General features: G+C 33.9%; 1 protein-coding gene and 1 long non-coding RNA gene across 7 annotated transcripts in view; one reads left to right on the plus strand and one right to left on the minus strand.

Moving 5' to 3' along the window:
• Positions 1 to 25,702, plus strand: part of MSRB3 (methionine sulfoxide reductase B3) — a 43,964-nt gene that overhangs the window by 11,828 nt on the left and 6,434 nt on the right. For all 6 annotated transcript variants that reach the window (XM_087934443.1, XM_026700026.2, XM_026700009.2 and 3 more), the window contains 4 exons: positions 8,373 to 8,481; positions 12,210 to 12,287; positions 14,870 to 14,898; positions 25,425 to 25,522. In XM_087934443.1, coding sequence (XP_087790569.1) covers positions 8,373 to 8,481; positions 12,210 to 12,287; positions 14,870 to 14,898; positions 25,425 to 25,522 — 314 coding nt within the window. The remainder of the gene's footprint in view (positions 1 to 8,372; positions 8,482 to 12,209; positions 12,288 to 14,869; positions 14,899 to 25,424; positions 25,523 to 25,702) is intronic.
• On the minus strand, positions 216 to 18,300 carry LOC148125583 (uncharacterized). The gene is made up of 4 exons (XR_015743814.1): positions 18,187 to 18,300; positions 5,122 to 5,239; positions 4,492 to 4,536; positions 216 to 299 (listed from the first exon to the last, which is right to left on the minus strand). It is a non-coding gene; the product is annotated as an uncharacterized LOC148125583 (long non-coding RNA).

Genomic DNA, 25,702 nt, shown 5'->3' on the forward strand with positions numbered 1-25,702 from the left:
CCTTATGTTTGTTAACTTTGTAATTTGGAAGGTAAAAATCAAATATTTCTTCCTGTGATTTTGTCTTCTAGTAAATATCTACTAATTTTGAATTTATGCATAAACCTACCAACATTTTCTGTAGCAGAGTGCCACATTTATATAGGAGAAAAACTTACCTTGCTTTGCTGTGAGTTTGTATTGTATGAGCAGATTCATCTCTAAAAGATGTACTTCCCCCCCCCCCCTTTTAACACTGTTCTTTGCTTTCATCACTTCTTGCATGCAGTAGAATGCTTTCTTTTCCTGCCCTTTAAAACCTGGAAAAAGTAGTTACATAATTTTAATTAAATTAATGCTGAATATGTTTTGAACAGACACACATGCTTTCTAACTCCAAAGTGATTGTATTCTAAATAAATATTTAGATACAGTGTTGTGTATTTAATTGGCGGAATATTTATGTGCTGTTTGTAAAACATTTCTTGATGTTCACAATTAAAATGGCAGTACGTCTCTAGGAAGGTACTGGGCATATCACGTTAATCGTTTGATTGTATGTATTTAATTTTGAATTTTATACCTATGCAATTTAATTATATTTCATCTATATAATGTCCTTATCTATGGTTTTAAAATATGCTATTAGTTATTTTTAAATTTATTATTATTAATTGTGTTTATGTCTCATCTTTTATTAATATACCTCATGAAGTTACAACAATATCATATTCAATACTATAAAACCAAAATAAGTGGAATATTGTTCCCTCCTTCTGCCCCAGTGAGACTGGCCTTCTGGAAGGCCCTCAAAACTTGGATGTAACATCAGATTTGGGGACCCCAAGGAAGTGTAAAGTCTATTAAATGGTTACAGTATACTGTATATAGTTAGAGTGTATTCTCCTCTGTCTTTTTATTGTTGTGTTTTAGATGTAGCTTTTACTTTTTAATTGTTTTTAATAGTAGAAAACTATGGTTTTATTACACCACCATAGAATTCCAAGCAAGTGAGATGGGCACCATAAAAATGTAACAAAATCAATAAATTAACAGGAATGAAAAAAAGACATTTTAAACCATACTTCTTATAGTACCTATTGTCCCTTCTTGAATACATCCATCTTTGCCCAATTCTGAAATGTCAATAAAAGTGATACAGATAATAATTAAAACACATATTTAGTGAATTTACCAGAGAATTGTGACATGGTTAATATTAGCAGTAGCTGCATATTATGTTAGGATATCTCATTTTTTAAAAATTTATCAACAGAACTTACTCATCTTTGTGCCTATCATAATGCTTATTGAACTGAATGATGGACATACAATGGTACTTCGGTACTCATCATTAATTGGCTCCGGGAAGCATGTTAAGTACAAAAAACAATGAGTACCAAATATTTTTTCCCATAAGGATTAATGTAGTAAATCACAAAGCAGCTGACCCCAAAATTTCAGGCTTGTGCGTTGAATACCAAACAAACAATGAGTTCCGGGAAAAAATTTTTCATATCAAAACGTGTTTATCAAATTTGACAAGTTTCAAAGCAGTTGAATACCAAGATACCATTATTATATTGGGATGTATGCTCTACTTGAGAAGTCTTCTATGTCCTATCTTCAGCTGGTTACAGTGGTTACAACAGCTTATGGCTTTCATATGCAGTGCATCAATTGATTTTCATATAAAATACATTCTTTTTTTTTTTTGAAAATTTTATTTGGGTTTTCACAAAAAAATATAATACAAATAAAACATCTTTTTTTTGAAAATAGCATGGTCCCGGGTTACACTTCTTCATACAGACACAAACTCAATTTCATGCTCATTTTTGTGAGCATTATTTCATGCTCATTTCATGCTCATTTTTACAGTTTTTCCCCTCTTTTAATTTTCTCAACTTTATTTTGATTATCTCATCTCAAGTCATTATATTTATACTTTTGTCGGTCCTGTTTCAATTTCATATTATCTTTACTCATTAAACCATATTTTCTCCTGTAGTTAGTAATTGGAGTATGACACCTTTATATCTTTTAATTTTATCCATTCAACTCTTATTTAAGCTTCAATGTATACCTTTAAGATTATAACATTCAATATAATACATAACTTTCAATAGAATTCTGCTTGGCACATTCTTCAAATACACACTATATTCTTATAAAAAGATTATATATATATATATATATGTAAATAAAACACTCATTCCATTCCAATTCAATTCTATCATTAATATTCATTAAAATCTTAACATCTTTAACATTTCTTTTCAATTAAATATATTTCCTTGGGAACACTTATAAACTTTCCATAATTAATTTTGTTTCCATATTTCTCTTCACTTATATTTTATAAATCATTAATAATAATTAAAATGTTCCCATCCTTTCCTAATTTAATTCTCTCATTTGCTTTATTTCATTTGTTTATTAACAAACATTCCACTAGATTACGATAAATATTTTATCCGTCATTTTAAGCATATTTTCAAAAATTATTTCTATTTGTAATATAACAATACTATCTTATGTACCTTTGCAGAATCCCTTTTACAATTAAGTTTTCACCCATTATCTCTAAACAGGCTTATACTTTCAATTCTTATACCTTTGCCCTGTTTCTCTATATCTTGTTTCTGTCCTTTATAACTTCTTTTCCTTTCCTTCTTCCCTGTCATCTTCTCCCTCCCCCTTTTACCCCCTTGTCTCTCTACTTCTAATTCTCTCTTCTGTAATTCCCTCTTCTGTTGCTTTCTAATAATATACTTATTTTTCAAACTATTCTTCTTTTGTTGGCTGTTTTTTCAAAACTTAAACTTTTCATTCTCTTTCCCCCCTTTCTTCCCCCCCCCCACATAAAGTTACTTGATCATTAAAGATGGCTTCTTCTTTGTCCCAATCTCCTTGTTCTGCAAGCGTTTCTTGTTGTTTCTCATAATTTCAGATCTCCATTTCTAAGAGTTGAAATACAAAGCCAAAAGAACCTCTCCCTTCTTGTGCATCTTCTTTGTACTTTTAAAGTTCCATTTTCAGTTCTTCTAAAAGTGGTGCCATTTTAAACACTTTTAAACAACCACCCGATTGATTTTAGTCATTTAAATGCAATAACCAAATTCCACTTTCTCTTCCTGGGGTTCTACTATTTTGTTGCCAAGTTTCAGTTAAAATGTATCTTTTAGGAATCTTGTTGAGGTTTTAGTTCCATTTTTCCAGATCCTGACCTTTTATTCTTTTTCTCTCCTTTTCTGCTTTTAAAAGCTTTTAAGTATCCAGAAATCTTTATTATCCCTTTGACATTTTATTTTCAGCTTAAATGCCTGTTGATGTCAAAGTGGTTTTTTTCCCAATTTCTTGCTTAAGTCTCTTAGCTGTCAGTTTATGGAAGGGAAGAGAAAAAAACAAAACCAAATCCTTTCCCTTCCCTCTCTCCTTTGCTGCTTCAAAATCTTCTTTGGGAACAATGTTATTTTTTTTATAGTTTAAATTCCAGGGTACCTTGCATTGTTGCTTTTGCAGTTTAACTCGGTCAACCAAGACTTTCTCTTCTTATCTTCCTCCTGCACATTCTTTTCCGGTTGAGTTCTTCTTTGAGGTGGCCATTTCTGACCACCGCTGCAACCGCCTTTGGGAAAGGGAGTAATGGCCAGCTGAGGAGGAAAGATGCGGCTCTCCTCAATCCTGCTGGCAGTCTCCCCCCTCTTCACCACCTCTGTGGGGTGGCTTAGCCCCGAAATCAGCCAGCTCGGGGCACTCCGGCGGCGAGCACGGATCGAAACCGCACACGATCATGGTTTCGCTCTGTCAGCAAAGGAACTCAAGCTGGAAGTGGTAAAATACATTCTTATGTATTCAAAATAGCTAAGGCTTTTGCTGGAAACTAAATTTATAATATATGAAATGCATTTATATAGATTTAGTTATATGGCATATATTTTGTATATTTCTTTAAGACACATTTTATTTATTATGTTTGCAATAAGCCAAAATTCTTTATTTATTTACTTAAAGAACAAATCTTCATAAGCTTTAAAGTATGTTTGAATGACTTTAGGAGTAAAGAGAGTTCTAAGAGCTGTAGTGTATCACTGCATCAAGACAATTATCATTCTGCAAAAAACTCACCACTTATATATTTCCTATATATTTAACCACTATGTTTTGTGCCTATGTGAACCTTTGCTATTCTTTACGAAACCTTTCCTCAGCATTCCCAAAACATCCTGATACCAGATTCTGCAAAGTAGCATGCGTGTAACTTTGCACTTCTCTTAAATCCTCAGTATTGAATTTGAAATAATGTGTGATAACTTGAAAATATCTTGGTATATAGTATAGAAAAGGTCAAACATTTTGCAGGCATAAAGTATAGAAAAGATCAAACATCTTAGCAGGTTGCAGCATTTAATTGCATAACCAAGGTTGCCATCTAACCATAAATTTAATTAAAAATAACATTAACTTAACTAATACAGTGATTCTCTTAATTTCATATACTTCTCTTACCTGTATTGAACTTCGTTGTAATGTGTCTGATATTTTGGTCTTTGCCTGTAAAAAAAAACATTAAATACTTAAAATGGGAGAAAATACTAGGATGGTAAGAGTATGGGGGAGGGGGGGAACTTTAGAAGGCAAAAGATAATTACTTCTATTTTGTGGCCAAAAAACCCTACATAGATATTTTTATAAAAATCAAAAATGTGATCTAAGTTGCAGAGGCTGCTCATATATTTGGAAGAATGTGTTGGCTTATTCTCAATAGTAAATATTTAGCAGTAATTATTTACAGTTTTATAATCTTGAGTATAGTCTCAACCTTTTGTGGAAACTCTATTTTCCTTATTTGACATATTTACCTGGCTTTTAAATTTGACCAAACTCAAATCTATATACAAACCCAGGATTATGAATATATGACAAGAAGAATTTTGAAATTGTCTTTCCCAGGAATTTAGCAAAGAACAAGCTTCCATATTTCCCAAAGGGCTCCAAAAGTGGTTTACAAATTAAAAAATGAGGAAAAAACAAATGTTTTTAGTTGACCTTCAGTCATATTAAAAGCAGCAAATTGTTTCACAGCTTGAGGATAATCTAAAATGTACGCATTTTTTTAAAAAAGTATTCTTCTGTTACCATTTGAATTCTTTGTCTGTTAAGTGGTGGATTCTATTTGCCACAGCAAATAAGAGAATATCCCCATGCTACATTGGACTTCGTGTTCTTATTTATTCATTTCTCTCTGCTTTGTGTCCTAAAATAGTAGAATAGACAATTTAAAAAATGAAACAAATAGCCTCTTTATAGACATGGTATATGATCAATGAACTATAATGACTTAAATTCTGAAGTTTATATAATAACATTTGTGGGAATTTTAACATAGCTTTTCTAACCTTTTTTGCTTTCAAATAAAAGAATGTTTCATAGTTTGAAGATATAAATTTCCAATATTTGAGTTCTTAAAATAATATGAATATTATAATATGAATGTTATAAACAGATACCTCATTTACTGTTAGGAAATTATATTGATATTTTGGGTTCAAAAACCAGGATGTAGAAAAATTTTCTGATTTGCAAGCCGTGGTCTTCAAAGTCTTCCATTAAAATAAGTTCTACAGAAATAAATGTAGGCCTTACAGCAAAAAGACTACTTTTAAAGAATGCTTAAATCAAAACTAATGTATTGTCTGAGAAATAAAAATGTTCCTTTTCAGGACCTTACAACCAACAGCTAAGGTTCTGTACTATTAAAAAGTATATGTACAGATAATGTGGCTAGTTGATAGAGACCAGCACTTACTAACTTTCTTTTTACATGGTATAAAGAGGAGGAAAAAAGAAACATCTTTACTTAAATTTAAAATTACTTTTTGTGAACACTCCTTAGTAATGATTGAGGGTAAAAAAGCAGAAAAACACTCAATGTTAGGAAATTGCAATTCAATACCATGTAATTTAAACCTGTCCTTTCTCTCCTTGTACTAAATGACATACAGATGGATTGCTGTAGTCATTCTATTTTGAGAATACAATAGTTTCTTTATAAGGGTATATATCTTGCTAAACAAACCCTTTGTAGAGATGTAATCAAGCATAAATTCTTCAAAAACTGGGAGAAAAGTTTATTTTGAAAAATGTTAATTGTTCAAGCCAAATATAACAGCTAAGATCTTAATCTCTTAAACACCCAAATGCTTTTAGAAAAATTCACTATACATACTTATAGCCTAAAATATTTGGAAATGATGAAACTAGCATGTTCAATATTTATTTGTGTGTATCTGTTTACATTTGTAAGTCTATAGCTATACTTCTTATTGCCTTGCCAGACTAGCCTATATTTTGTTATTTATCGAATACTGAGAGAGATAAATGTCTAAAATGAAAGAGCAATCTTAGAAGTAATCTGTCTAAATTCAAAGCGAATTATATTTCAGGTAATATGTAAAGGATTGCAGTCTTAAAAAGTTTAATAAGGAAGTGTTTTTGTTCACAAACCATAAGATTAATGAATTCATCTAAGATTCACATCTTAACAAATGCAGTATTGCTGAACACATTTGGAAAGCTAAGAACAGATAACTTTTGCAGAATGAAAATATTTTATTTTCATTTTTAAAGTTTTTGAGCTATGTAGCTGCCTCCATTAAATATTAGAAAAAATATATTAAAAATTTCACCCATTATCTTAATAACTTCTTCTATGGAATAAATATTACTTTGAAACTATGTTGGCACTCTTTTATATATCAGTTATTTGGTTCATTCTCCATATTGTCTTTTTCCATTTCAGCTAGAGTGCTGCATAAAATAGAGTATTTCAATTTCACATTCTGTTAGTTCTTTTCATTATGTTTGGAGATAAATGAAAGAGCTCATCCCTAAAATATTCTGCTGAGCAGCAGATATGTATAATCCTCCTCTGTGTACAATATGCCTTATCTATTTGCTGCTTGATTTTTAATTGGATTTCAAAAATGCAGATTATTGTGCCTTGGAGAGGAAGTAGAGCAGAGGAATGCGTATTAGTCTCACTTCCTGCATATAATCTTTAAATTGTTCCTTATCAGGAGTCAACTCAATAAGCTTCCTTCAAATTCTCTTAATCTATGTGTTGAGAGATCTTTCACAACATTAAATCTCTCCATATTATTCTGTTATATAGTAAATATGTAATTAATAAACTTTTAAATGAAACTTATTTAATCAAATTGTAGGCATTACAAGGCATTCTTTAACTATTTCATACTTATCAGTTTTATTGGATAAAAATTTTATTTTGTAAATCTTATTTTTCAATACTTCATATAACTATAATATTTGTAGAATTGTTTATTTGCTTTTTCTACAAATGATACTTTTATATTATTAAGGATAATTACCCATGTTCCTAAGTTTCTACATTCCATTTTATTTTAACTCGTCTTTAAAACCAGCATGCATTTTACTAAGCTCTAGAATTTTTAGTATTTTAAGTTCCTAATTTCTTAGCTGAATTTTCTGAATTCATGGCTATCATATTCATTCCCCTTATATCCAGGGATTTTGCCCTGATTTTGCACCTATATTGCAACCATCACAATATTTGCCTCAAATTTATTTGAGTTGTATGCCATTAAGCAAACTTCAGTAGTTATAAACCATAATCATAATAATTAAATAAAAATGGTAACAATTAAAATACAAACTAATATAAATAAACTATATGGAACAATAAGAAGAATTTGGAGTCCCATCAGTCTTTAGAAGAGTTGTCTACTTTTTTAAGCATGACCCACAACACAACACTCAAATTAAAATATATCCCTCAACTTGGAAAAAAAAGTGCTTTAAGTGGATGCTGGTTTAAGTAAGTATCTGAATAATACCCTAGATTTTTTCAGCAGCTATAAGATAATTTTAAAATATGCTTCAAAATTAATGATAATTAACAATCATTTCCAAGATTTTTAAGTGATCACAACTTCTGGTTAAACGTAATATGCCCTTTACCTTTTACCTATTTACAGATGTCTTATAGGGTTTTAATACTAAAGTGTATTTATTGAGAAGACCTGAGGAACACAATATTAGGCTCCAGATGTTACCTTCCTGCAAAGGATAATGTGACGGTCAGATCTCACAAACGTGTGTTGACTTTTATGCATAGTGAAAGCTTTGGCTGCCTCACATTCTTTTCACATGGAGTCACCTGCTTGTGTACAATAATCTTCTAAAAATTGGGTTTGATAGAATAATCCGCTGAACCTCTCTAATGCATTAGGATGTAATCTAGCTATTTGGAAAAGTGAATGTACAATAGAAGCTATATTTGGCTAGCATGCAAAGACTATGGAGTTTAAATTGAAAAGACTCTTTTTCCATATTTTATCTTTTTGCAGGGTCACGTAGGGAAAAAAAGAACTATAAGGTGACTTTTTCTGATGAAGAACTGAGAAAGCGGCTGACACCTCTGCAGTACCATGTTACTCAGGAGAAAGGAACTGAAAGGTATAGCAAGGAGGTAGATGGTAATAAAAAATAAGATGATTCTTCTCTCTTTCATTATGTTGTAATTTTCTCTCAAGTGGTTTCAGATAATTCAGGTTTAAAAAGCCAAAAATTTGTAGCATGGGCACGGAGTTCAGCAATTTGATCAGTGTAACTTGGTTATTGTCACTTTATATTTATTTTACTTTACTACATTTGTGCAAATAGCACATGTCATTTTTTTTGTTTTGGGGAAGGAGATTTGAATTATAATGAAAATAACCTTTAAAGCAATTTTTTGAGGTAAATATGAAAGAGAAAAGAGAATGTGGTATGATTTCAATTTTTCCATTTCTTTTTTGTTAGTTTCTTTTCTTAGAAAATATTGCGTCATTAAGCAGCTTTTGTATTCTGACAAAAGGTAAAGTGAAAGAAAAAAAGGCAGATGGTTCTTTTTCAAGGATCAAATAATGAATGTAGTTTATTCTATTCATAAAAAATAGATATCTCTGCTAAGATGGTTTTGAATCATTTTGATTCTGTAAGCTTAACAATATGCTTAAATATTTAATTTACAATTAATTCACAATATTTTATTTTTATTTTTTTAACAATAGATTTTTATTGTTTTCCACCAGTACAAATCTTAGTTCAATTTTTCAACAGCTTTTGCATCAACATATAATATTATCTTACATTTCCATCATCTATTCATACATATCATTAATACATATTACCTTTATTTACAATTACTATTATTATTCATCTTTAACCTTTTTGTCTACCTATTTACATATTATGTATCACTCTCTTGAGAATTCTCTTATAGTCATCGTTTCTAATTCTTATCTTTCTTTTCTAACCACATGTACCATCTATGCCAAACTGAGTAGTAGTCAGATTCTTCTTTTTCTCTTATTTTTAGTGTGAGCATATCCATTTCAGCACAGTCTGCTATTTTTTGTAAAATTAATTCTTCTGTTGGGACCATATGCTCTTTCCATACTTGCGCATAGGCTATTCTCGCTGCTGTCAATATATATAACATTAAATATTTTATCTTTTTTGGATATTGTTTTTGTATTATCCCAAGTAGGTAGAGTTCCTATTTGAATTCAGTTTGGTGCCCAGTGATTTCTTGTGTCCATTCTCTAATTTTAGTCCAATAGGTCTTGGCTTTGGGGCATAGCCATCACATGTGATAAAAGGTACCGTCAACTCATTGACATTTCCAGTATTTTGGATTAGAATTTGGGTACATCTTAGCTAATCTTACTGGGGCTAAATGCCGTCGGTAAAACATTTTATATAAATTTTCCTTATATGTTGCGGCCGCTGTTTGTTTATAATTTATGTTCCATAATTTTTCCCACTCGTCTAAATTTATATTATAACCGAAATTCTGTGCACATGCTATCATCGTATTCTTAAGTGTTTCTTCTTCCATTTTAAAATCTAGAAGGTATCTATATACTTTGGATATAAAAGTTTGTTCTGGTCCAAGTAAATCTTGTCCAATTGATTTTGCCCCATATCAAATTCAAATTCTTCTGAGTCTGTTTTATATCTATTTTGAATATGAAGATATGGCCACCAATCAATTATAATTCCTTGTTCTTTTAACTCTTGATTTGATTTTAGTTTCCCTTGGGCATCTAATAGATTGTTATATTTTATCATTTTGCCTAGATCTAGTCTATTTGGGTATATCATGGCCTCTATGATTGACAACCAGCGTGGTATTCTCATATAATGTTTATTTTTTGTTTTTCTCCATGTTTGTAATATTGAATTTCTTATTAGATGCCTATTGAAATAGGCATGTGTTTTACCTTTTTTCTCCCATAAATATGCGTGCCAGCCTTCATGGAGGTCATGACCCTCTATCAATAGTATTCTTTTATCACTTAATTTAACCCAATTCTTGACCCAATTTAGTATCGCTGCACAATATTTTATTTTTAATTAGACTTGCTTAATGAAGATTTCTGGGTGCTAAAGCTCCTTATGCCTCCAGACATGGACTGTTGATGATGCACTTTCCATGACTTCAGTCAAGTCATTTTCTGTTGTTTGCAAGATTAGCACAGTGATGTAGTACATGAAACAGTAAGATATTTGGTCACTTAAAAACAACTGTATAAAAAGGCACCCCTTAAAAAGAATTGAAAGGATAATAAAAGCAAGCTGTAGAGCATTTAGATTTCTTGTTAGAGGAACACAGCTGATTTGTATTAGAACAATGACCTCCTAGCCCTTTAAATGGTTAACTTAGAAAAGTATTGTTATGCTACTGTATTTGATAAGGTATCAGGTAAATAGCAAAGAATCAAAATGTAATGATAAGGATAAATGGTTAATTCTTCTCTTACTCTTTCTAGTTATAATTATGATGTATAATGGTCTTTTCTCTAAAGCCTTAGTGAGTTACCTGAACTAAGACAGTTTCATCTGTGCTAGCCACGTGCATTTTTTAAAATTCTGTTTTTAATTTATCTTTTATTTTTATGTTATGTAAATCTAGTTAATGATCAAAATAAAATATTTTTTCTTTGGTTTAACATAAGGTAAATAAAATATGTTTCTAAAATATTATTAGGGTCTAAAAAAACAAATTTGCTGTGGCAATTTAAAAACTTAATTGAAAATGTGTTGAAGAAAATATTGTGTTATTAAGCAGCTTTTATCCAGGAAGCATATGTGTTTATACAGTACTTTAAAACACAAGCATATAGTGAATGAAAAGAAATCTCATCCTCAAAGGTTCAGACATGAAACAGTGAAGGGAAATTTATATCTCAGCTGTCAAGTCTAATCTATAAATCTAGTAGCAGGTAGAGACAGTGAGAGCTTCAGAAAAATCAAGTTCTATTCCCCTTTCAGACAGGCTTTTTAAAAGAGGTAATTTCATTTTGTCTGTCTTCCATGTTTTTCCCCCCTTACAGTTGGAAGAATTGGAGCCAGGAAAGCAGAAATTTCAATCCCCAGAAGTCTTAAGGGTGGAGCACTAGGAGAAATTATAGCAGTCTAGGGAATAAGTAGCACTAGATCTATATTAGCATTTTTTTAAAAAATAGGAAAATTATTTCAGATCAGTATCTATAAAATTTATTCTGGCTATAAATGTGAAAGTATTTCAATATTTCTATATTGGAAGCAATTCTGAGATTAAATTTGCAGAGTTAAACTGCCCAGAATCTGCAAAAACTATAAAACACATTTCTTTATAGATAGTCCTTAATTTATGACTGGTCACTTAACAACCATGCAAAAGCCTGGAATGGATGCTTCATGGCTTGTAAGTCACTTCTGGCCATCATAAAATATAATGCCACATCCCCTTCTCACAGTTATGTGACTGCATTCCAGAGCTTGTGAACCACCTCATTTGTTATAACCTCCTGCAGCCATGAGATGTTTTCTGCTAGTTTCTGCAAAAATTGCCCAATTAGAAGAATGGGTTTGCATTTATAATGATAGGTTTCCTTAATGACCATGATGATTTCACTTAACCACTGCTGCAAAAATATCATAAAATTGGGGGCAGGGTTGTGAGTGCCTCAGCTTAACTATCATAATAATTTATGAGTGGACATTCAGTGTCAATATCAGTTGAAAGCTGAGAACTATCTGTAGTTGACTATTTCTTACCTCTTTCATTTTGCATAAGATTGCCTCGCCCAAAAGAAAATAGAATTATGAATTTGTAAGCATGCATACTAAATAATTATTTCTGTCTTGTGCTTTAGTGCCTTTGAAGGAGAATATACATACCATAAAGCCCATGGGATATACAAATGTGTTGTTTGTGGAAGTCCTTTATTCAAGTAAGTAGATTGAAGAAAATAAATGCAGTTTGTGACATCTGACTAATTTGGGAAAACATTATTCTTTGTACCTACTAGATAATTACAAAGTGGGTAGATGTAATGTGTCCTTTTAAGCAATGTTGACTTAGAATTCTGAGTGCTTTGGTCAAGGGCAGAAACTATCAGAGATAGGGAGTCCCTCAAATAACCTGATCTATGCCTTGAAAATTTTTAACAAGTGTAACCTACTATTTATTTACAGAGTTGAGCATACAGAGTACAGACTTTAGTTGTAATTACAATTAAAACTAACTGTATCATATCTGATGGCTTGATCAGCAGTGAAGTGGTTGAGGTCCAAATTGTATACTCAACAGTGGACAGTGTTTTTGCTTTACATTACTTGATTGAAAAAGGTATACTTGAAATTGACCTTCCTCAATTTTAAAGCAGCATTCAGCTTTATCTCTCTGACATTGTTATGGAGAAATCTTACATATACCTAAATTGACAGGCAACTTTTCTTAATCCAACAGCTATCTTCAGACATTTAACTCGAAATGAGGTGTAATGCTCAGAAAATGTTCTGGAATATTGTGCACATAGTGTGGTGGGAGAGATGTATCCTCCTCCCCCCCCCATTTATTCAACCTCTATAATTGAATTCCTAGACTCACCAGATTTCCACGCATCTAAGACTCTGGTTAGCAATATATTATTCTGTTTGGGCAACATAACAATTATTTCCTGTAGGTTGTGTTAAAACATGTAGTGAGGATCATTGTCTATTATTGCACCTTAAACAGTCTGGACATAAAATTACCAGGAATCTAAAATTGTGATTTTGCCAAGTATAGAAAACTTGGTATATAAGGAATAGAAAGCAGGAGGAGAAGATGCAATATACAATACACATCAGGTTTCTAGTATGTTATGTTCTATGTTTATTAATAAGTTTGATGTGGGAAGATGGGAAAGAATGAGTGGGAGCACCAGTATTAGCTGTGGACAAGGGATTCTCTTATACTAATTTAATCTCACAATTGAGAGTTGCAAATTGTGATGAAAAAATGAAGGGAGATAACCTGCATTGCATCATTGGAGGAAGGGGATCATATAAATCCCAACAAATACATAATAATTGAACTCTGCCATTAAGGACATAAATTTGTGCATTATTCATAAAATAATATTCATATCCCTTTACACTAGATGAGTTGGAAGATCATTTATTATTTCTTCCTTTGCCATTAACTAGTATACTGTATTTTTGTATTTAACTGTTTGAAAACCAAATAAGTAACAATAGCTAATTAGTTCTCCATCTAGAACCAGATTCTGCATGCCTTTCCTGTCTGATTGTCATTTGCCATATTTGCTTTGAATACATTTTTGTATTTAAAATGCACCGCTTCTATGCTAATATATTATTACATTTCTAGCAACATGGTAACGCTACCAGGCCTTCAACTGAGAAGGACATTCAGTTGTCATGGATATTGATTTTATATTACTATATTGCTGTTATTTAGGATTATTAAAGTGTGTTACTAGTTGAATGTTTGCTATTTTTGAATTGTGGAACATAATTAGATTTTCCTGGAAATGTCATGAAAAAAATAACATGTTCTGATTAAGTTGAAATGATGATTCTTTATAGAATTTTATCTTTTTATAATCTATATAATCACATCAAACATGTATGTATAGATTGAAAGAATCTGCCATTTCCCAGGGACTTTGGGGTATTTCCTTTGAAAATACTCATACTAAAGTTACATGCTCTTTATAGTTAGAAGCTTTAACTATAAAATAATATTTTTTTTTATTCTCTTCTATCCCATGTACAGGCATACCCCAGTGGTTTTTAATTTTGTGATATAAATCTGGCTGGAGCAGGCCCACTAATTGGTTTGAGAATTAGATCTTAGACAATGCTTCTTACAGCTTGTTCAGATAGGCCTTGTCACTTGGTTAGTTCTGCTTCGCAGCACTTCAGGAGCATCTTGAAAGTAATTACTCAACTTACATTTTCCCATAGCTGATCTGACAGCTTTAAAGGCATTTGAATTTAGGACTGTTATTCATCGATATCTGAAACATGATATTCTCAGAAAGGCTAGTTTTCCTCTTTCTCCTTCTTCCTCACTATTAAATATTCCCTTTTGGTAATATGTGTAATGCTTAAATACTATAGGAAACTACATGTAACAGAAAGTTTATATATATTTTTCTTTTTCAGTAAAAAGAAAATCACAAGTAAGCTGAATATCCAACTATGTGATAAGAAATAAACTTTTTTTCAGAATAAGTTGGATTAAAAAAACCAAATAAAATAACTGTCCAATGATGTTCTCCAAAGGAATCCTTATCACAAGTAAATTAGTACAGTTTTAAAACTGAAATATTTAAGATGTACCGTTTGTAATTTTGACATTGGATTTTTCACTTGGGTGTTTCTTGCTGCTTTCACCAATCTTGTAAATGAAAATATTTGTCAATATTTCTAGAATGAAAATATTGTGAAGGGTTTTTTGAGCTTAAAAGCTTTTTATAGTTACAGACTGTACAAATCATGTCTTCATTTTGTTTTGTTTTAGATCTGAAACGAAGTTTGACTCCAATTCAGGTATGTTCAAAACCTTATGTAGAACATGCTATTTTCATGTTTCAAAATATGAATTTATCAGTTAATATTTAGACTGGAGTACCCAATTTTAAATCAATGATCAAGTTTCAGGATACTGCAATGGATTTAATGTGAGTGGATTTTTTTTGTTAGTTCCATAACTAAATCATTATTTAATTTTATTCTTTTATATTATATGACTCTGGGGAAACCATGTCAGTTCTTCATCAGCTTTTGAGTGATATGAGGCTGAGACAAGCAAACACACTAATACACACACACATACACACACACAGAGTAGGCTTCGGTTATAGCAATTAGGATGGGGATTGCCATTGCTAAGTGATGCGGTTGTAAATACCAGTACAATGTCATATGACTGCATCACTTAGCAACAGCAATGCAGGCAGTTCTGGTTGCTGTTGCAATCCCAAGATGTGCATATTGTTTGTTTGTTTATTTACTGTATTTTTTATCCAACCTTTATTACTTAACTAGTCTTTAGTTATTAAACTGAAGATTATAACATTTTTATTTAGAAAATTGCCTTGTGGCCCTTCAGTAGCCACAAAAGCATTCTTCAAAAATAATTTTAAAAAATAGAAGTGGGTGGTTGCAAACCCTGCCTTGGGTGAACAAATTTACCTTCTTTTGTTAATCATAAATTAGGGTCATATAAGTGGTCATACCTAACAAGGCATACCAAAAGGTGCCTATCACTGTTTGCATAGTGAAAAAAAAACCACACGAGGCAAATCAGTGCTATTTGGTCTTCTGGGTTTCTATTAGAGCTGATACTGACAGAGAGAAGAACTGGAGAGCGGATTCCTTCCATCTGACCCATTTTATAAGCTGCAAGATAGACAGCAAGATATAACCACCTCTACAATTAATATTCTTCCAATCGTATCATTATAATTCAATTTTGACTCTATTTCTTCTTTAATATATAATGCTACTCCTGTCTTTTTTCCCTCTGCTAGTGATGTATATAATTTCCCCAGTTTTTTGTTTTGTAAATATATCTGATCTTGTAATTTATGAATCTCTTGAAGACATATTATGTCCAATTTCTGTTTCTCTAGTTTCAAAAATATTCTTTTCCTTTTTGATGAATCATTTAGTCCATTGATATTAATAGATATTAGTGTTAGTCCTTTTCCCATTATTCCTTATTCTAGGCTGTATCTCATTGGTTTTGGTTGCTGTTTGGCTTCTAGTTTTGATTCCTGTTTCTTCTCGAATAAGTAGTTTCCCCCTGCTTTCTTTATCTTGGTCTTTCTCTCTTTAATTCTTTGTTGTACTTCTTCTTGACTTGGCGTTTCTAGTTTCCTCTTCTGATCCACCTAACTGTTCAAAGAAGTCTTGTGCTTTAATTAAGTTATCAATTTTTAGCCTTTTTTCATTCCATGATGTCAAGATACCTTCCGGGATAATCTATTTAAAGGGGATTTTTTTAAAAATAGTCTGTGAGGAACTGATAGTCCTTCCTCTGTTCCCAGACTCTTCTTTGGATTTGTTTCAGTACAATTATTTCTCTGTCTTTATATTTTATTGTCTCCTCTCTTGAAATCTTATAGATTATGTCTCTGACTTTTCTCCTGGCAAATCTGATATGGACCTCCCGACAAAGTCTATGCCGTCTTGCGTAACTAGTATAAACTCTGTAGATGTCGTCTGTTTCATTTATTATATCATTCTTGTCTCTTTGGAGAAATTCCGCTAAGAGTTTGGCCATCACCAATGTTAAGTCCTCCTCCTTAACTTCCTCTACATTTTGGAATCTTAAGTAGTAAGAAGCTCTATCCATCTCGAGGTAGATTAAGGCCTCTTCAGTTTCTTTGTTGTGGCCCATGATTTTTTGGTCCATGAGTTCCAGTTTTTTCTCATTTTGATTGGATTGTTGTTCAGTTATCTTGACCTTTTCTTCGTTCTTTTTAATTGATTCCTGGATCAGACCTATTTTCTCGTCCAGGTTCCTAATTTCAATTTTCATTTCCCTTAATTCAGTTTTCATTGTTTTCCAGTCTGCCCTGCTTTCAATATGATTTTTAGACATTGATTCTTGTAACATTAACATTGTACCTTGGATTGCTAATAAGGAAGCTTGGACCGATTGAGCACTAGTTGTGTAGTTGATTTCTCAGGAGCCAACATTCCTTGAATTGTTCGTTGAATAGAGGCTGCTGGACTGGATAATGCCACCATTGATTAGCTGCAGGTTTTTTCCTGGTCTTAGTGGTAATAATACTTGTCATATCTTTGATGATTTTAGATTGTTCATCTATTATCCTAAATATATTATCCCAAATTACCATAAACAAAGAGTTTCTGATTTCCCCAATTAATGGTTAAAATGATTTTCTATCCCTACTCAAATTAATATTAACTATCAATTATTCTGCTAATATCTATTATTTAATTCTTAATTTAACAGTAAGTTGTTAATTTTTCTAATAATCAGACTTTCTTAATTATTAATACCAAAACATTACTAACTAATATCAATCACTATCAATGAATACAATTAAATATCACTCAATATCTCTCAGTTATTGCTACCCAAAAGAAATATTTAAGTTAGTTTAACAATTACTCTTTCACCAAAATATATCACTATCAATATGCAATTTATCAATTTTTAGATCTTAATAGTCAAAGAAAAGGGGGAAATATATATAATATAATATAATTCTAGTAAACACTATAATAATTTTATTTGATCACAATAAATCAATGGGAAGAAGGTTGAGTGGTGGAATTAATTACTACTTCCTTTTATAAAGATTGGCTAAAATTATCCAAAGAAATTACTATATAATATCTTCAATCTATAACTCTTAATTATAACTAAATTTAAATACTTACAATAAGGATTTTATATTATAAAAGTTCCAACCTCCCCCCCCACCAAAAAAAAGAACAGCTATATAGGGAAAGAAAGAAATCCTAAGCAATCTGGTAATAAATAGGTAACCTAAATACAATTATATAATACATTATTTCTCCTATAAATAGCTATAGGATAATAGAATATATTCCAACGTTCTTATAATTCAAGACAGTTCTTTTTTCAGTCACAGATTTATGAATCTCTTCCACTCACAGAAAAACAATTTACCAGAGTTTAGCATTCTCAATGGCCGTCTCCAAAAGTTGCACAGTCACTCCTAGTTTTACTTGGATTCCTATCAGATCACTTTTCTCAGTTCAAATAATCCTAGCACTTTCGTTCCAAACCGTCAAAAGGAAATAAATCCTTCAAGAGTATCCTCTCAACTCTCTCACCTTGCTCCAATTTTTCTTCAAGTTTCCTCTTATTCTCTTGTTTTCACTGTTTTCCCAGTGTTATGGGTGGTAAGCTAAATCTCTGCTGCCGACTTCCACCCTCACCCCTTTCACTCTGGGCTTCCTTGATGCACGCAGAGATCTGTTCCAATTATAATCCAAACGGAATTTCCAACCTTGTTAACTTGCCAATCATCCGTTCACTATCGTCTCGCTGCTTCCTTTCTTGATAGCTCATCACCTCTCCGGGTTTGCTCACAAAGGGCTGACTTCTTCCACCTCAGACTTCGGGCTCTCTTCTTTGATGTTTCGGGATCACAACTTCCCAAATTGACTCCAAGAGTTTCTCCTCACTTTGTTGATCCATTCAGGACCCAATACCACCATGAATGGCTGTCCAGAGGTGAAAAACCTGGCACAGGAGATCAGAGCAGATTTCTCCTGCACTGCCACAACACAACATCACTGGAAGTCTCTCCTGCTGCCTTTACAATGGGCAGGGACCAGTCATATTTCCTCCAGGGTTCAGGTACACCCTAAGACCCTCCGCTCATTCAGGTGGTGGCAATCTCCGGCTCTTTGGAGGGCCCATGTATTCCAGGAACCAGACAGACTCCTGCTCACCACATTCGCCAGTCTTCAGGGTTGGGAAGCTAGCTGGCCAGCGAGATGGCCCAAGGCAGTTGGTCTCGGGTAGACAAGTCCTGCCCCATATACTTGCTAGAGTTCAGAGCCATTTTTCTGGCACTGAAACATTTCAGGACATCGGTAGCAGGGTCCCACGTGTTGGTGATGACAGACAATGTGGCTGCACATCAACTGACAGGGGTGAACCAGGCCCAGGGCCCTGATGGAAGCCGAATGTCTAAGGCTGTGAGCGGAGAGGCACCTGTTGTCCATCAGGGCGGACCACATCTCTGGGGTCAACAACACCCAAGCCGACTGGCTGAGTTAGAGCAGGGTCGACCATGCAGAGTGGAGTCTCCACCTTTCCCTATTCAGGGATCTTTCTCTAATATTGGGCTCTAGCAGTGGACCTTTTTGTCACTCCACTAAACGCTCTACTAAACGCTCAGGTGAGCGGGTTTTTCACCAGATTTCCTTCCAAGGGAGCAGAGGGGACCAATGTGCTTCAGAGCAGGTGGCCCCAGGGTCTCCTCTACTCCATTCCCCCTCTTCCCTTCATTCCGGCAGTCATTTGGAAGATGTTGGAAGAATGGGCAAAGCTAATTCTCCTGGCCCCTCAGTGGCCCAGGAGACCCTGGTTTGCAGATCTGGTGAACCTGTCCGTAGCCACACCATGGAGGATCCCAACCAACAGGATCTCCCCGCATCAGGGAGCCTCAATCCATCCAGATCCTCAATGGTTCAAATTGACTGTGTGGTGCTTGAACGGCAACATCTGAGGGAAGCCAACGTACCTCATAGGGTTATCCGCACTATCCAGGCTTCCTGCAAGCCCTCTATGATGCACATCGGTGATGCCACCTGGAAAGTTTTCTGTGACTGGTGCTTGAGGGAAAACCTTAATCCCACTTCAGCTTCAGTGGCTGAGGTGTTGCTCTTTAAGATGGGCTAGAAAAGGGACTTGCTCCTAACACCCTGCACTGCCAGTTCTCTCATCAGTCGTGTCCTGGGATTCTTCTCCTTCCCTGTAACATCATCCATCAGTCTGTAGATTTTTAAAAGGGGCTTCCAACCTCCACCCCTCTGTGATCCACAGGTATCCAATGTAGGACCTCCCGAAGGTGCTTCAGGCACTGATGGGACCTCCGTTTGAACCCCTTAGGTCAATGTCTCTCCAATTCTTGACCCTTAAGGTGGTTTTTCTCATAGAAATTACATCAGCCAGGAGGGTTTCTGAACTGGCTGCCCTCTCAGGCAGGCAGGATCTCTGCACTTTTCATGAGAATAGGGTGGTTCTTCATTTAGATCCTACATTTATCCTTAAAGTTAATACCTGGTTCCATAAGGCCCAAGATATTGTGTTGCCAGACTTCTGCCCCCAGCCACGTCATGAGTTACAGCCCAAGTGGCATGTGTTAGATGTAAGGAAGCACTTTGTATATACATTAAGCGCACTGCGTTGTTTAGAAGCTATGTTCGTGACTTTCTCCATCTTCCTTGGGGAACAAAGCCTCTTCCCCCACTTTGAGTAGATGGATCAAGGGGTGCATCTCCTATGCTTACAAGACTTTGGCTCTCCCAGTGCCCAAAAACTTGACGGCACACTCCACCAAAAGCGCCGCGACTTCGGCCGCCTGGGCTACTCAGGCATCTCTCGAGGAAATTTGCTGAGTGGCCACATGGGCATCTCTGTCGCCTTCCATCAGACACTATTGTTTGGACTCCTTTTCCTCAGCTAATGCAGCTTTCGGCAGTGGGTGCTCCAGAGGGTAGTCCCACAGTCAGAGTAAGCTGACTGGACCATGACCCTCCCATGGACATGCAGGCTGTCCCATCCTGGACTCTCAAAGCAGTGTGGATGAGAATGGGCGCTGGTATAATTACTTGAAAACATCCTTTCTACGCTGCAAGAGAGTCCAGCCCCACCCTTGTTACATCTGGTTCTGGTAAGGCATGATTGTTCTAACTGTTTCCTTATTTTTCGGCTTCCAACGATACTCAAGTCTGCCAAGTAGCTTCACCAAAACTGGGAGGGGCCAGCTAAGGCTGGCTTTTTATATAGAGGCAGACTCAGCTCTATGACATCACAGGGAAGAGACTAACCCATCCTGGACTGTCTTGCAGCATAGATAGAAAGGGCATTCTCAGGTAATTATACCAATGCCCATTACGGATGTATCTCGAGGTCTACCTGTATAGCGTCAAGTAAAAGGTACTAACTAATTTCTACTTTGATAATTGCTCCTATTAGTTTAGGTATACCTTTGTTACTATAGATGTTTAATATTTCAAAATCCAATATTATGAGAATCCTAACTTTTTAAAGCTCTCTTTCAAATGTTAATGATTTATTGTTCACTAACTTTTGCATTTCCGTTCTCTTTGTGTGCAGATTATTTTTAAATGGGTTGAAAAGGTATATTGAAAGTTGGAAACTTCTTACGTTCATTTCTGAGAAAATGTATTGCATCAGACTACATTGATGTTAAGCAACAATTGTACATGATGTCCAGGATCATCTCTGTAGATGTGACATTGCATGATTTCACAAGCATCTAACTTTAGGACGAACAGTCGATCTGTAAACCAAATACAGTTATATCTTATTCCTTCTGTGTCCAGAGTATCCTGACATCATAAAACTGAATTTTGAGGGCAAATGACCAGATTTTGGAGGGTTTTGAGTGGCTTTAATTGAAAGTAAATTCAATTAATTCAATTAATTGAGAAGTTTGCCTTATGTCAGCTCAGCTTACAAATTACCTAGCCTGTCAAAGGACATGCTTCAAAAATGATGACAGAAATTTTTAAATTTTATTTTTTAAATTAAGTTATGTATACTTGTGTGTGAAAAAGATAAATATTTCTTAGTCAATTTATATGTTCATGCATCTTGCAATAATGATTCTGGTAGCCGCAATACTAAAGCAATTTCTAATGTACATTATGGCAATCAACATAATGTTTTGATATAACTTTATTTACCAATCATCATTAAGGAAGTCCACTGCAGTTGTAGTCTGACTATGGTAATATCACTATTGTTGGAATTGGCTCTTTTCATTATTTTAACCAAGAATGCTTCATAATTATTCAAATATTTTTGTTTATAACAACACTTACAAACAGTAACCCTTTCACTTCAAGTTGCCTAAGTGGTACATTTAAAAAAATCTATTAAAAGACTACAGCTCAGTGTTATATTTTTCACACGTTCCTTGGGAATCTTTCTACGGCAGATAAATGATGCTTCAGTTATGGAAAAGTATTGCATTCTGATGCATTTCTTTATAAAACGGATTTCTAAAAAATTGTTTGAAGTATGCAAAGCTAAATGACTTCAAGGTTAGCTGCTAACATTTTTTGTGTGGTGGACTTAAGTATTTAAGCCATGAATTTTGAAGGGTCTTGTCACCAGGTGGAGACAGGAGTACAGATATGAAACATTAGCCTTTTGATAGAAATTTGCTAGATTCCATTTAGAATTTAAGTTGTTGCCACCAGATGGAGGCATTCTATGATAATTTAGATTTTCAGAAATGTAATAAGCTTCCAAATACTGCTGCATACATTATTCCATTAGTAAAGAATAATTCCACAGTAACAGTTAGAAATTAGTACTGATGACAATTTCTTTTTGGAACCCTTTATTTCATTACCTACCAGAAGCTAATTTGTAAATTTTACCTTTTTTCATTCCTTTAGATCAGGGGTGTCCAACCTTGGCCAATTTAAGACTTGTGGACTTCAACTCCCAGAAGGTTGGACACCCCTGCTTTAGATGAAGGTGAAAAAAACCTGTGCCCCCCTAAATATTTCTGTGGTTGTTCCTCCATCCCTTAAAGATTAGTCAGAGAAAACAAGAAAACATAAGAAAACACAAAAAGATAATTCCTTTTAGCCTTACGAAATTTATTAAACTATTTATAACTAGTTGAATAAATCAGTTAGAAAGATAGTCCACCTTTTAATATTGAAGATGGATGTTCCTTAGTGAAGCTCACTGGTTTTACATCTGTAGATTCCATCTGTAGGATTAAAATGATATTGGAATTCAGAGAGGTTTTTTTTCTTTTTTCACAGAGTTAAAGAGGAGAGCTTTATCTGAATTGTATGAGATATTCTTCACTATAGCTACAGCATAGTTTGTGTTTTATTTACTGAGAAAAATTATGTTTATTTCACCACCAAAGTGTTCCACCATTGTTACTGAAACTGGAGAAATTTCTCAAGTTATTCAAATTATTGAATTATTGTGGTGTTTCTTGCCATATATTTGGCATAGAAAGACCACTTATTTTTCTAAAGTAAATTGGAGCTACTTATTATTGAAGTAAGGTAATTTTGCAATATTGGATTCTGAATCTGTTCTTTGGTTAGTCAATTTGTATGGTCTATATTGTGTGCATATATTCTCTACATACCATCTTTACAGGTGGTTATATTTTTTTAGGATATTTTTCTGGAAAAGCTTATCCATATTGTATTTTCATGATTAACTCTTCTGTGCTGTTCTTTGTTGTTCATACTCTGTTTCTTAATTTTATAATTAAAGTAGTCAGTTTTCATCTATATCACAAATTAGCTACTCATAATTAATAGAATAGAATAGAGTAATTAATAATTTTCTGACCATCATCTGTTCTGCTGTGCCGGGAGATTTAGATTAGCTAGAAAGCAGGAAATGATTGGATTTCTTGCTTTCTAGCTAGTCTTTAGAACTTTGATTCTGCTTTTAAGCACAGCCGAACCTCCCTTAGGACTGAAGGTTCTGTTATTCAGCGCGCACTCATGGCAAGCAAATTTGAGAGACTGAGCTAGCCGTCATAATTAATAGAATAAAATAGAACAGAATGAGCTGGAAGGGACCTTTGAGGTCTTCTAGTCCAGGGTTCGCCAACCTTTTGGACCACTAGCCTGTGGGTGGGGCCTAATTTGTGGGTGTGGCTTGGTGGTCAGGTGACTGGCTGAGCATGGCTTGTATGTAAATATTATAAATATTTATATAAATATTGAATTTTTTATAAAAAAGAGTAACTTTTACCCAAAATCAGGCAAAGCAGGCAGGCAGATTGAGTTGCTCACAGAATCATTCAGTGATCAATCTATCTGCCATTGGCTAGCTCAGTCTCTCAAATTTGCAGTGGAAAACCTGCAACAGATAGTGAATAATTGATTATTAATATCAAAATTGGAAAGAGACTCATCTGAAGCATTTCTGCAATGTACCTTTTTCATAAAAAGGATATTTTCTCAATGTGTTCATACTGGTTTTTGATGTTTGTTACTTATATATAATGAAGACTTTTCAGAAAAATTTCTCAATATTTCAACCTGTTTACATGATAAAGCCATTCTTCTTCCAAACACTACTGCCTGTTACAGCAATCGATAAGAGGATCAATTCCATTGAGTTGGCAGGAATGGATGCATCTCTAGTGCAGCTGTCCACAACCTGACAAATGTGTCATTTTGGTCTTCGTCTTCAGTGATTTTATAGAATTCTATATCTCCTCATCTGATATACTTTGTAGGATATATTTTAGGCTGTAATTTTAAATCATTAGTGTTACATGACTGAGTAGGAATGTAGTGCTTCCATTAGTTTTTGTATAGGAGCTATACTATACTAACTTTCCCATGAGAATCTTTGTAGAAAAAAATGGGGAAGGTGAGTGGAAGATATGAAGCATGCTATTTACACTGTCTTTTTGGCTGTATTTTATAAACCCAGTTCATATCAAAGTTGCAGTTAATGGATATAATGTTTTTAATTTTTTTGATAGAAGAAAAAAACAACTGTTCCCAATTTACTCTTGTTACAGAAATGTTGGTCCTTGACATTTTTCCATATAGAACATGCCAGAATGACATGCATTTCTAGTCATCCACCATATGTATGAATAAGAGCACATACATGTGTATATGCTACACCAGAAATCTTGTTTTTAAACGAAGGTGATGGAAAATTAATGGACTACTTGAGAAAACGCTTTTCTCTCACTTTGATAAGAATGCCTGTGTTTTGGAGGCCGGTTAACTTTCTGCTTCTTGTTTAGATTCTTTAAAGTGGGAATTTTAAAGTGACAGTTATCGATGAATATAATTCTCTAGATGATTCATACATTTTAAATTATATAGGATTATTACCCTAGACAAGAATAAACAGTACAGCATTTCACAATGTGAAAACTTACTGCTTTGCTTTGCCTGTTCAGTATGCTCATCCAGAGCACATTGAAGCACCTGTAGGCCAGACAAGGAACAATGGATGGAAACTGAAGATTTAACCTGGAAATAAGGAGAAACTTTCTGACAATAAGAACAATCAATCAATGGAACAGCTTGCCCTCGGAAGTTGTGGGAGCGTCATCACTTGAGACTTTCAAGAAGAGATTGGACTCCCATCTGTCAGAAATGGTGTAGGGTCTCCTGCTTGGGCAGGGGGTTGGACTAGATGACCTACAAAGTCCCTTCCAACTCTGATTATCTGTTATCTGTTAAGAGTATAGCAAGTGAATGAGAATCACATTTGTGATTAAAACAATCAGTTGTTTATTTAATCCTCAAATCATTCCTGATTAATTTCTTGTCCCTTTTTTATTTTTCAGGATGGCCTTCATTCTATGATCTAATCAACTCTGACACAATTACATGTACTGATGACTACTCATTTGGGATGCACAGGGTTGAGACAAGCTGCACTCAGGTCAGTTTAAAAATAACAGAACAGCCATTCTAATGTTAAATATTTTTTTTGTAGCAGCTCTAGTTCATCCATTCACATAGAAAGACTTGCAAACTCTTAGTTACCCCAGAATTAACCGTTGCCTGCTGGTCATAAGCATGACAGCTGGTAGGTATAAAAAGTTAAAGTCTAAAGAGAATC

Source organism: Pseudonaja textilis, chromosome 5, assembly GCF_049901715.1.
Source record: "Pseudonaja textilis isolate UNSWEBS1 chromosome 5, rPseTex1.2, whole genome shotgun sequence".
NCBI lineage: Eukaryota > Metazoa > Chordata > Lepidosauria > Squamata > Elapidae > Pseudonaja > Pseudonaja textilis.